Source organism: Palaemon carinicauda, chromosome 10, assembly GCF_036898095.1.
Source record: "Palaemon carinicauda isolate YSFRI2023 chromosome 10, ASM3689809v2, whole genome shotgun sequence".
Lineage (NCBI taxonomy): Eukaryota > Metazoa > Arthropoda > Malacostraca > Decapoda > Palaemonidae > Palaemon > Palaemon carinicauda.
In genome coordinates, this window is record NC_090734.1 from 119458195 (window position 1) to 119472486 (window position 14292).

General features: G+C 39.2%; 1 protein-coding gene across 3 annotated transcripts in view; it reads left to right on the forward strand.

Moving 5' to 3' along the window:
- The window catches only part of LOC137648716 (tyrosine-protein phosphatase 10D-like), a 323664-nt gene that overhangs the window by 152498 nt on the left and 156874 nt on the right, over positions 1–14292 (forward strand). For all 3 annotated transcript variants that reach the window (XM_068381760.1, XM_068381761.1, XM_068381762.1), the window contains exon 10: positions 10178–10257. In XM_068381760.1, the coding sequence (XP_068237861.1) occupies positions 10178–10257 (80 nt within the window). The remainder of the gene's footprint in view (positions 1–10177; positions 10258–14292) is intronic.

The window sequence follows — 14292 nt, forward strand, 5'->3', positions numbered from 1 at the left end:
AGGCCAGAATGTGAGAGCGGACTCACTATCCAGGACGGATCCACTGGAGTCAGAATGGTCTCTAGACATAATTTCATTCCGGTGGATACTCAGGCTCGTTCCAGGCCTCCAGGTAGATCTATTCGCAACTCAGATGAATCACAAACTTCCTTGTTATGTGACCCCAACCCTGGACCCTCGGGCTTATGCCATGGACGCATTACCCCGGGATTGGAACCATTAGAAGAAGATTTCCCTATCTCCCCCAGGGAATCTTCTAAAAACTTTTACACAAACTACGCTCCTTCCGGGGCGCAGTGGCTTTAGTACCACCTCACTGGCCAAGAACAGTTGGTTTCCTCTCCTCCTCGAGTTGAAACTCAGTCCCATCCGGATCCCGTTCCTCAAACTGACCCGAGTATCCAAACTCACTGTGTCAGATTACTCAAGGATAGCCAAAACTCTAACTTTGTGGACTACAGGAAGTTGGCAGCTCGTAGAGACGCGAACATTGAACCGGAAAACGATCTCTTCATCGAATGGGACAAAAGGGACTCGACAATTCGCCAATATGATTCGGCCGTTAACAACTAGCAGGTCCCCTAAGAGTGCAGACCATACTCGTATGTCCCCGCATTTAGCCATCTCTTTCTTGAGGTTCCTATTTGACAAAGGCCTAACAGTTAGCACTTTAACCACCATCAAGTCAGCTTTGAAGAAGATCTTCCTTGTTGGGTTCAACATTAACCTAGCTGATTCCTATTTCTCATCAATCCCAAAAACATGTGCTAGGCTTCGACCTTCGGTTCGGCCACAAAAGGACTCTTGGTCTCTGAACGGTGTTCTCAAACTTGCGATGGACACGGACAATGAATCCTGCTCTTATATCACTCTTCTTAGGAAGACTTTATTTCTAACGGCTATGGCCTCAGGTGATGGAACGTCAGAACTAGCAGCTCTCTCACGAAACCCGGAAAACATAGATTTCCTCCCTTCAGCCGAAGTACTCCTTTTTCAGACAAAGCTTTCCTAGCTAAAAAATGAGGATCCGCAAAATAGGTGCTCCCCTCGGAAGATTATTCTTCATCCCCAGGATTTTTCTCCGTGTACAGTCACACTCTCAAGGCCCTTTTTAGCTAGAACTGCCACCCGCTCGTCTGGCCCCTTGGTTATCAGGGAACAAGGAGGTACTATTTCCATTCACGGTATCAGGCAACAAATCCTCTACTTCATTAAACATACTAATCCAGAATCATTTCCCCAGGCTCATGATATACGGACAGTAGATGCCTCCAACAATGACTTCCAGAACAGGGACTTTGATGATTTTAAAAAATATACGGGTTGGAAATCCCCTATGGTTGTCAAACGCCAATATCTAAAGATCTTACAGGCCCTTAAATACCCGACGATGGCAGAGGGGAGCCTTATCCCTCCCCATTAATCTCCTCTTCTTCCTTTCTTCCATCTCTTCTCTTATCCCTCCTACCCGCCACTCACACCACGTCGCCGCTCTCCTTGGTAGTTCGTTAGCCCTATGATATTTGCCATGTTTAATTCCTATGGTTTAACTGTTATTGTAGTTACCGTTCCTTTAATGTTTAGATATACTTAGGCATGTAAGGTTTGATGCCTTTTGCGATTCGACACTCAGTTGGTTCCTTGTCGTCATTATTATTTAACCTTACGTTCCCTATGTCATTTGGCTGGTTGGTAATTGGACGATTACTTTATTATATCATAGTATTGTCGTACATGGTGATTTTATTCTCCTCATTATGTTATTAATTTATTGGGCTTGGAAGGCATTCTCTGGTACATTTTCACCGGCCGTCACAAGTCGACCCAGAAAAGGGATTTTGACGAAGGAAAAATCTATTTCTGGGGAGAGACCTGTGACGCCCGGTGAAACCCTTCCCGGTTATTTTTTTGTATGGACCCACCCTTTCCTTGCCAAGCCATATGTTCTTGCAGAAGGATGACCTGGTGAGCGCGAGTGGTAGGTGTCGGTAGGGTAACCCAACTGTATTCTCTAGGGCCTGTCACGGCCCTCCCCCTTTGATGAAGGGATTATCTAAATGGAAGACAGCCTGTGAATAGTGTTTTACAAACGCCCTTGTTAGATATACGACACCAACAAGGTGCTCGCGCGAGGGTTGTAACCTCTGCATTCCATGCTTTTAATTTTCTCTGGTATATTTGGAAGATTTATATCAGAAAAAGTACAAAGAAGGACTTTTCACCGGGCGTCACAGGTCTCTCCCCAGAAATAGATTTTTCCTTCGTCAAAATCCCTTTATTACTATTATTTATTATTATCATTATTATATATTATTTATTATTATTATTAGTATTATTAGTATTACTAGTATTTATTATTTATTTATTTATTATTATTATTATTATTACAGTATTATTATTATTATTTTTATTTTCTTTTTTCTTTTTTTTTCTTTATTTTATTTTTTATTTTCATTTTCATTTTCATTTTTATTTTTATTTTTGTTATATTTGTTATTGTTATTATTATTATTATTATTATTATTATTATTATTATTATTATTATTATTATTATTATTTTATTAATTATTATTTATTATTATTTATTATAAGATGGAAATGGAAGGTTGTTAAAAGGAGAGGAGGCAAGGAAAAGGTGGGCGGAATATTTTGAAAGTTTGCTGAATGTTAAGGATAATAGGGAGGCATATATAATTGCTGTTGCAGGTGTTGACGTGCCGGTGATGGGAGATGAGAATGAGAGAGAGATTACAAGAGAGGAAGTGAGAAGAGCACTAGGCGAAATGAGAGTAGGAAAAGCATTTGGTATGGATGGTGTGAGAGCTGAAATGTTGAAGGAAGGGGGTGTGACTGTACTTTAATGGTTGGTGAGATTGTTCAATATGTGTTTTGTGTTGTCAATGGTACCAATAGATTGGGTTTGTGCGTGTATTGTACCACTACATAATGGTAAGGGCGATGTGCATGAGTGTTGTAATTCAAGGGGTATTAGTTTGTTGAGTGTTGTGGGAAAAGTTTATGGTAGAGTACTGATTAATAGGATTAAGGATAAAACAGAGATTGCAATCTTAGAAGTACAGGGTGGATTTAGAAGAGGTAGGGGTTGTATGAATCAGATTTTTACAGTTAGGCAGATATGCAAGAAATATTTAGCAAAAGGTAAGGAGGTGTATGTTGCGTTTATGGATCTGGAGAAAGCGTATGATAGAGTTGATAGGGAAGCAATGTGGAATGTGACGATGTTATATGGAGTTGTTGGAAGGTTGTTGCAAGCAGTGAAAAGTTTCTACAAAGGTAGTAAAGCATGCGTTCGGATAGGAAATGAAGTGAGCGATTGGTTTCCGGTGAGAGTGGGGCTGAGACAGGGATGTGTGATGTCGCTGTGGTTGTTTAACTTGTATGTTGATGGAGAGGTGAATGCTTGAGTGCTTGGACGAGGATTAAAACTGGTAGACGAGAATGACCATTAATGGGAGGTAAATCAGTTGTTGTTTGCGGATGATACTGTATTGGTTGCAGATGCGGAAGAGAAGCTTAGCCGATTAGTGACAGAATTTGGAAGGGTGTGTGAGAAGGAAGTTGAGAGTTAATGTGGGTAAGAGTAAGGTTATGAGATGTACGAGAAGGGAGGGTGGTGCAATGTTAAATGTGATGTTGAATGGAGAGTTACTTGAGGAGGTGGATCAGTTTAAGTACTTGGGGTCTGTTGTTGCAGCAAATGGTGGAGTGGAAGCAGATGTACATCAGAGAGTGAATGAAGGATGCAAAGTGTTGGGAGCAGTTAAGGGAGTAGTAAAAAATAGAGGGTTGCGCATGAATGTAAAGAGAGTTCTGTAAGAGAAAGTGATTGCACCAACTGTGATGTATGGATCGGAGTTGTGAGGAATGAAAGTGACGGAGAGACAGAAATTGAGTGTTTGAGATGAAATGTCCAAGGAGTATGGCTGGTGTATCTCGAGTAGATAGGGTTAGGAACGAAGTAGTGAGGGTGAGAACAGGTGTAAGAAAGCAGTTAGCAGCTAGAGTGGATATGAATGTGTTGAGGTGGTTTGGCCATGTTGAGAGAATGGAAAATGGCTGTCTGCTAAAGAAGGTGATGAATGCAAGAGTTGATGGGAGAAGTACAAGAGGAAGGCCAAGGTTTGGGTGGATGGAGGAAGTGAAGGAAGCTCTGGGTGATAGGAGAATAGATGTGAGAGAGGCAAGAGAGCGTGCTAGAAATAGGAATGAATGGCGAGTGATTGTGATGCAGTTCCGGTAGGCTCTGCTGCTTCCTCCGGTGCCTTGGAAGACCACGGAGGTAGCAGCAGTAGGGGATTCAGCGTTATGAAGCTTCATCAGTGGTGGATAACGGGGGAGGGTGGGGTGTGGCACCCCTAGTAGTACCAGCCGAACTCGGTTGAGTCCCTTGTCAGGCTGGGAGGAACATAGAGAGGAGAGGTCCCCTTTCCTGTTTCATTTGTTTGATGTTGGCTACCCCCCCAAAATTGGGGAAGTGCCTTGGTATATGTATGTATAATTATTATTTTCATTTTAATTTTAATTTTCGTTTTTTTCGTTTTTTTTTTTTGTCATTATTTCTATTATTTTTATTATTTATTATTTATTATTATTATTGTTATTGTTATTATTATTATTATTTATATCATTATTTATATTATGATTATTATTTGTATTTATATTATTATTATTAGTATTAATTGTTATTTATATTATTATCATCTATATAATTATTATTATTATTTATTATTATTATTTATTATCATCATTATTATTATTATTATTATTATTTATTATTATTATTTATTATTATTATGTATTATTATTATTATTGATGCTGTAAGCACAAGAGTTCCAACAGGGAAAAATAGCCCAGTGAGGTAATGAAACAAGGAAATAAAAAACCACAAGAGAAGTATTAAACAACCAAAATAAAATATACTAAGAACAGCAACAACTTTAGATAAGATCTTTCATACAAAAACTTAAAAAATAGGAGAAAGAGAAGTAAGGTAGAACAGCGTGCCCGAGTGTACCCTCAAGCAAGAGGTCTCTAATCCAAGACAGTGGAAGGCCATGTTACAGAGGCTATGGCACAACCAAGACTAGAGAACAATAGCTTAATTTCGAGAGTGTCCTCCTTGAAGAGCTGCTTACCACAGCTAGAGTCTTTTCTACTATTACCAAGAGGAAATTAGCCACTGAACAATTACATTGCAGTAGTTAACCCTTTCAGTGAAAAATATTTTTTTGGTTATCTCAGTGTTATCATGTGTATGAAGACAGAGGAGAATATGTAAAGAATAGGTCAGACTATTTGGGGTATGTGTAGGCAAAAGGAAAATGAGGCGTAACCAGAGTGAAGGATCCAATATAGTACTGTCTGGCCAGTCTAAGGACCCAAATAGCTCTCTAGTGGTAGTATCTCGACAGACACCTGGTGCCCTGGCCAACCTACTACCTACAGATCATGGAGTTTCACTTTTTCCTGGTTGGGAGAAGCTTCTCTCAGCAATGGCTGTCAAGGTTACTGCTCATACTTGAGCATGGTCTTTCGATAGAAGGGGATAGAGACCTCTTCTTCTCATAGGAGTTCCCTATGTTTGGAAGTTGTTTCTGTCAGTCTTGCTATTCTCAGTACCTCTTTCAAGCCTATGAGAAGACATCAGTAAAGGTTTCAACTCTCAAGCTTCCAGCTAGGACTGGTACTCTTGAAGTCATGGGCTTGGAATCTTGCTGTCAGCTAGGTCTTGAAGATTGGGGTATGTATGCACCGAACCATCTTCATGGCTTTTATTCTACAGGAGTACTTCCACAAGCCCCTTCATGCCTTGCACTTGGTCTAGTGGCTGCTCAATTAGTGTTGTAGATAGCCCAGATCCCGTATGGGATGGTAAGCATCTTGTCTATGGTAACATATAGATGTAAGTCTAGAATGAAGCCAGTATAACTGGCCCTTCTCCTCTATTCTTTCTGCCGCAATATTGGGGACGAAGTGGTCGAAGCGTTACTCACTGGATGGGACTTGATGCTGGTGAGCTACACCTGAGCTCTATTCTTTAGAACCTAGAAAAGCTCTCCTCCATCCTCTCTAGATGAAGGGGAGGATGGTGGAATATAGACCAACCTTTTGGTCATTATGTGCTAGGTATATTATTCTGGACAACAATCCCCTTTAGAGGAGAGGAATCCCTCCTTTGACCATGTACCAATCTTCTTAGACAGGCACCCTATCAGTCCATTCATCCGAATGATAGACAAATATGAAGTTACTGGAGTCTTCTCCTTTGCTCCCGTTTTGGACAAGGTAGATTGACATGTCCAGGGAAATAAAGAGCCTACCAGTTTGGTTCTAAGGGGACTTCCGACCCACCAAACAGCGAGTATCCTTACTAAAATATAATGGTTTGTATTTGTGTAGGAAAAAATACCAAATTTTAAAATTGATTTGTATTTTAATTAGCTATACGAACTTGAATCCTTTAGATTATGCTATCCTCCTCAACCATCCTTCTCAATTCTGACCCAAAAGGTCATAAGTGAAGAGACTTTGTCAAGTAAGGGGTGGGCCTCGTAGCCCTTATTCCCACCTGTTGCCTAACTGCTTGTTAAACGATTCAGTGGTCATCCTGCTTCACGCTGAAAACATACTACTTACCTAAAAGACTCGGGTCTGTATAGCTAAAATAATGAAAATTACTGTAAAAGTTTGTGATATTTAAATGTCTATTTTTCTTTCTACCATAAAGTGACTACATATGTAATAAGTTTATTGAAATGCCTGACCTGACCCAGTTTTCTTCTGTCATTGCAACTATTTGCATATTTAAATACTACCAGCTATATGTTCCTTTATATCTTTTTGCCACATTTTTTGTGGAGTGTGTTTTTCCCAGTTTTGTTACATGATCTTACATACTTTGCTGTAATAAATTTCTATAGCTCTTACCATTAGTCAGCTTTCCTGCTTTATACCCCAGATATATCTATTCAAGAGTTTGAATCCCATGCTGCTTTCATGTTAGCCTTTGCGTTTAGGATGGATCCTTTATACTTGGATACCCTTTAATATATGTGTTCCACCCTTTTATCAAGTGTTTTGACCGCACCATTTTTGATGGTGTAAGTGAAGCTATTCACACCTCAAACATAATAACTGCTCACAGTTAATTAATATCTTACAAATTAATAAAATCTGTCACTCATCCTCAACTCTCCATTAAATTTGCTCATATGAAAAGTTAAGTTACTAATAATAAAAGGATAAGTAGACAGAAAAGTATCATCAGTTATTTTGCAAAGCCATCTAAACTGGCTAAAAACACTATAACTAGACTGCTTCTCTCTCAACATAATGTCTTTGCAACCCCAGACAGGACAACCACTATTTTCCTATTCTTAGGTTCTTTCAGAGGCTCTTTCATTCTACTACTCGATTAGGATCTTCCCTAGGAAAAATTTTCAAAAACCTCCAACTCGAAGCAAACAAAGTAAATCATATATCAGACACTTAAGCCAGAGGAAGAGGGATATTATCTCTTTCTTACTCATTAAGAGATTTTAGTGACAGACTCATAGGCTGTGCAGGTCAGCAGGGATGGATATTTCCTCTAGGGAAGAATCCCCTGTTTAACTGATGTTATGATAGTCTTGCCTGAGTGGGTTTAAGTTGGCACGCATCTCAAATCTTTTTTGCATTTTCATTCATGCACCCATCAAAACCATGGTTGGCCTCCTTGCATGAATCCATCCTATCACTTCATGACTTCACGGATCAGCAGATTATGTCCGTGTCTTCCCATATGACAATTGGGCTGCAAGACTTATTTTCTACCTCTATTAATGAAGAGATGGCTGCATCTTTACCATTTTTAACCCTTTCCTAGATCATGATGCTGAATTTGAAACCATGCTTTTGAAGGCTTGGTAGCTTGGTGGGCCATAAGTTAAGAGCTTATTTTCTTCCCTTTATGATCATCCTTTGGGCCTTGAGATGCTTATACTTGGGCTGTAACTATAGCTTAACTCATTGCCCTAGCCCCTTTACTTAGGATTTGCGTTTGTTTACCCCTACTTCACCGCTCATTGGCTTCAGTCATAACAAACCGAAGTATTCATTTGATGTCTTAATTCAGGCTTTTTATATTTAGAAGGTTTTCAAAAGTAATTTGCCTCAATTATATACAGTCTTCGTTGTCTTTTCTGATTTTTATCACAGTATTCCCCAAGCTTCTGTGTCATTCATGTGTTGCTTATATATAGTACTGTAATGCATGGGGCTAACATATTTACCTGTCTGATTAGAGACAAGAATGCAAGCCCCTCTCAACCCAGTAATAATTTGTTTATGCTAAATATACTTTTGATTTATAGTTAGATATTACTAAATTTCTACATACAGTATTGATACTTTTGTGAATTTTTTGTAAAAAAAAATTTTTGCGCTGACACTTGAGAATAGTATCCATGATTTTTTGGACAGTTCGCAGTTCAGGAGCTTAAGTCTTACTATTCCCCAATAATATATTTCATGAAAGAAATTTATTATCATGTTTAATATCTTATTAGATGTTTGTTGGTTTAAGGAATATGGTAACAGTACAGTACTTAAATATTGAATAAATACTCATTTAGGTGGTGTCAGCAGTGGCACTAGAGTAAGAGGCCTGTTAACTGTTGTTTGTTAAAATGGATTTTTAGATAGTTCTAGGCCATGTCAAGCCTTAATTTAGATGTGATTTTCATTTATTGATTAATGGGAAACCCACAAAATCTTTGAGTCTTGCATTAGTTTCTGCTAAGTCATGGGATTTTCCAAGATTTCTGACCTTTATCATTCTGTATTGCAAGCCTTGATGTGTCGCTAAACACTTTTTAGGTTTTTAATTGCTCCCTCCCTTCACTACACTTTCATGGTAAGAGTCTCCATTGATAAGCCTCCTCTGTACATGCTTGAAATTCTAGCTTGTTTGCTGCTACTTCTTCCGTAGCATTTAATGAGCATTCTTACTAATTTTGCCCCTTTGATACATATCCATCTGGAGTTTCTTGGATTTCCTTAAATTTTCAGGCTAATGCAACTATTAAACTGCTTGTGTGCATTCCACAACACTTATTTAACTCCTTGGCATGGCTACTAACCAGGGCTATTGAATTATATCAGTTTCCGAGGCTCAAACAGGGACTTTCGTGCCTTTCCCCCATTTTCAAAATAAGGGAAAAATTGACTGATGTCACTGTCCAACACCTACCGTCTTCTAATCATCACTGCTTTCACCTCATAGAGGGTAGTTCACAGATCTGTCTAACAGCCTAGACTTAAAGGTTCCCATCAAACCATTAATTATTAAAACTCTTCCTACCTCAAGATACATCTTTTGGGACTTTTAAGTTAGTTCTCAAATATCTTTCTGGTCCTTTTTTGGAACAGTCCTTTGGTTTTGTTTAAGGACTGGTTGTCAAAGACCCTCTTCCTCATAGCTCTGGCCAGAAATAAGAAAATTTGTGAGATTCGGGTATTCTTACAATGTTTCTCTCAGAGAAATGTTTTCTCTCACAAGAATTTTAGGCAAATGGCTATTTCAAGGCAAAAGGTCTTCCAAGACATTTTCAGTTACCCTCTCAATGCTTTCATGAAGGAGGCCTCAGATGAAATTACTTGTTTGCCCAGTTAGATCCGTGAATGCCTCTATAACAAAAATTCATCCAGAGACCAAGTTAAGAATTTTCTTTGCTTTGCATTGAACAGGGCTTTTCAGATGGCTAAAATTCCATGTTCTTAATATTAAAATCTTTGATTAAGTGTTCAGCATAATCCAAGTTTGACTATTTAAAGGTGAGAGCACACAACATAAGAAGAGCAGCCAAGTGTCTCAATTTCCTGAACAAATTTTCTAAGTGAATTATAGCTATTATTGTTCACTAAAGTCCTTGTAGCATTTTATCTTGAATTTTAATATTGTAGCTATGAATGTAATCATAAACAAAAAATTGCAATTTTGTCTTGGATGGAAGATATTAGCAATAATCAAGTGTTTTTATTGACCTTTTATAACACATCACTGTATTTATAACAAAAATGTTTTAGACTTATTATAGTTTTTGTGTTTTTATTACTAATTTTGTAATGTGGCCAATGTATTGCAAGATTTATTGAAATTCCTTTCTTTTTAAACAGAATAGAAGTTAGGGCAAAAAATAGAGACACAGAGGAATATGGACCACCAGCAGAAAAAGAATTTACCACAGGCATTGGCTGTAAGTTTTCATCATCTTAGATACAGTATTGTATCATTGTGAAATAAAGGAAAATATCATGCAAAGGGGGATTGTGGGTTTTGTATTATGAAGTTACTACACATACCAATGACCTATACAGTATACAGAAAGTATATTGTATGTAGTAACCATTATATACCCCTCAAATCAATTGATAAGTCAGTTGAACATAAAATTGGCACTCAAATTTAATAGTACAGACTTGAAAGAGGGGAAACAACCTATAATAATTGTCATATTAATAATTTAAAAGACCATTAAGTTAGATAACTTCACTTTTATATCTTAGTTGCTTCATTTTTCATGGGAATCAGTTGAAGGTTTAAATTCTCAAGTGAATTATGTAGTGATTTAATATTTTACAATTATCCTTTTATATTTATTACATTTGAGGTGATACAGTATGTTTTGAAATTTCTCTTCATAGACAGAATTTAATTTCTATAATGATGGGTCATGCAAGAATACCAAATGCTTCTAATAATTATTATAACATCACTTCACTCAGTCTTCACTTTTCTGTTATATACTATGTGTGTGTGTGTGTGTGTGTGTATATATATATATATATATATATATAAATATATATATATATATATATATATATATATATATATATATATATATATATATATATATATATATATATGTAATATATTTTTTTTTACTTTGGGGCTCAGCCATGTCGTCCTGATGGAAGGTTCCTTAAGGTAGCTTTCTAAGGGATATTTTGCTACATTGATACTCCCAGAGAATTAACCGTAGGTCTCCAGAATTTTAACTCCTGGCACGAGTATCCTTAATATATCTTTAAGGATATCGCATAATATCAGGGGATGTATTTTTTGATACGACACAGCAATCTTACGCCGAATAGATTTTACTCTTTGAGGGGGAAGAGTGGCGAACGAAGGGGAACCGTTATCAAGGTACCTGGTGGACCCCCTCCCTGTACTGCTATGGCCCATCATTCCTTTGATCTGTAGCATTTAAGCTAAGTGCTCTCCCACGTTTCTCTCGGTGTTGTTACGGTTTATTGGTATATTATCATGCAATCTCCATCATCTTCATCCTCTGGAAAGTTGAGTATTTAATCGTTCCTGTGTATAATTTTTAGCTCCCTTCTCACAGTTGAATAAGCACAATTTAAGTTTGTTAAGTGGAGCACAGCCAGCCCCAGAGGCGGCCATTTTGAGACCGCTGTCGCAAGTCATAATGCAATTAATTAGTTAACAGTGCGACGCTCCCGGTATTTAGCTTTAAAGAAACTTTTTAGCTAGTTAGGCAAAATTATACTAGTGAAGATTGATATATATATATATATATATATATATATATATATATATATATATATATATATATATATATATATAATATTTCCTCTTCCAAAATATGACAAATTTGTAGATAATTTGTATTTTTCCTAACTATACAAACCTTAGCTATTTATTAGAGGTTATACTTTCTGCGGAGCTGAAATGACGAGCCATCAAAATTTAGTGAGGGTTAACTACCCACACCGCAAGTTAGCGGGGGTAGGGGGGTGTAGCTTGCTACCACTCCCGTTCACACACCTGTTATTTAGTCACTTTGCTTGGAGGTAGGACTTCAAGGGGGATAGGGATGGCGGGCAAGTCTGTATAAATAGCTAAGGTTTGTATAGTTAGGAAAAATACAAATTGTCCACGAATTTGTTATTTGTTCCGTAACTGGAATACAAACCATGCTATTTATTAGGGGTGACTCACCCATTAGGAAGGGTGGACATCCCTGCCAATCTGGCTTATGGCTTTGCCCGGGGGCTCCTTATCTGAGTATGTTAGTACTCAAAAATAAGTCCCTGCCCTCGCTAAAACCTTGCTACGCAAGGTCTGCGGCCTACGCAAGCTGTGTGTTGAGACGTGCAGAAGTGTGACTGTCTAGGTAAAGTTATTCCAAGTCTATGTAGGAAAAACCTCATGTAACCAAGACTTTCCCAATATACCACCTCGCCATGGTATGGGGACGCAATAGTATTAGCTTAATACTAAGTAAACAAGGGAGCATGGTTTACCTGCAGTGGTTTGAGGTCAGCTTATGCAGAGAACCCAGGATGCTGCTTTCCCCACGAGAGGGTAAGATGAAGAAAAGAATAAGAGCCAGTCAAATCTTTTCATTCACGCAGACTAAAACTGGGTAACAGTGCCCCCAACCTTCTGCTACTTGTCCAATAAGGAGCTTGAGGTATACAACCAGCCATTGTGCAGCCACCAACGGACCGATAGAGATCGCATCAAGTTCCTGTGGGTCACGTCTTGCAGGAAAAAGGTTGTGAAAGTCACCTGGAGCATTCACATCGTTTCTTGTAAAACCTGCGTCACAGAGTAATCTGTTAAGAAGGACCAGGGGCATAGTTATGCCCCTGACACTGAGTCGTCATGTCGAGATGATGTTTCAGAGATCCTCCTCTAGTCTCTCCCAGTGCTGATGACAAGAGAAGGGACCCGGGTAGGCTGTTGCCGTTTTCTTTAGGTAAAGTCTCATACCTTCTGGAGACTGTGTCTGGCGACATACTCAGGGACGAAACTGAACATTGTCTTTCGCCCTTCTCAATAATGGGCGATGTTGAAAGAGAGACCATGAAGTTCCTTGACTCGTATGGTTGCTGTCCGAGTGTGTAGGAACATTGTGTTTATAAATCAGGAGAAAATTTGTTGCCTGGTGAAGTGGAACATAAGGAGGTCCCTTTAGGGATCGGAGAATTTGAACCATGTTTCGAGAGGAAGGTCTCAATTCTGACTGGGGAAAGGCAAGTTGTAAGTCCGTATGAGTTAGGAAAAGTCTATCGATGAGAGGGTTTGCCTTTCTTTCAGTTTGAAGGTGAAGGATCAAGGTTGAGTGATCATCTTTACCTGTCGAAACTGAATAGGGGGTCTTTTCCTCTTGTAATACTCGAGGATTCCGCTATTGCTGGAATCGAGGTATCGAGTGGAGAGAGACACTTTCACATGACACCAACCACACAAGACATTATACTGCCTGGTAGACTGATGCTGAGGAATTCCTCACATATCTAGACAACCTTTTCGCAAAGAGGTATTGGGTAGTCTCCAGGCGTACAATCATAGCAAAGCTATAGCTTGTGGTAGGTGTCAAAGTGGGTTGTCTGTGACGAGGAGAGGGTTCTCTTGGAGACTCTATCAGGCGCTGCAAAAGGTTTGAAAACCGTTCTGCATAATGCCATAGCAGAGCTAGGAGAGTCCCTGAGCGGTTGACCGATGTTCTAGCCTTCTTGAGTGCCCTTTTCCAGATAAAACAGGGATGAGACGTAAATGTCATTGTTGTACCCACCGTTGTTGTCAGAGAGCCTTGGGGTTGAGGGCTGGGGAGCAACGGCAGCCTGAGGTTCAGGAGCGTTGCGAACAGACCACTAGTTGGAGGACCTCGTAAAGTCGGGACTTTGTCGGCTACAAGGCGATCCAAAGTCCATTCAGTATACCTTATCTGAGATGCTGTGTACATATTGTCGGCGAGCACGTTCTTCTAGTCTGGAATGAAGCAGGCTGATGGTGGTACCGAACGGACTTTGCCCCATCTTAGTGTTTATACTGTTAGATGGGAAGAGGCTACGAGCAAGTTCCTTCTTGCTTGTCGATGTGAGTCTCTATGTGGTGTGTGGTGTGTCGTCCAACACATCACGGAATGGTCTGTTAGGAACCGATGAGGCTGCTGAAGGACCGTAAAGTTGGCCTTCATCTCTTAAGAGATTTAAGTGAAGGTACTTTCGTACTATGTCCAGAGGGCTGAGGTCGTGTGGTGCAGCACTATGGTCCCTCCTCTCTTCTTTTTCTAACTCTAGTCCCTTTGGAATGGGAGTCGATCTCGTTTCGAGAAGGTTTTGTGGAGACTGGTGTCTAGATTCATTGCCAGATACACCTGTCTTCTGGGAGGGAAGTAGGGAAGACTTCCGCAGGTTTACCCTGATCACTAGATCTTGGTAAAAAGACTTCAGAAGTTCCGGTGTTAATGCAAGGT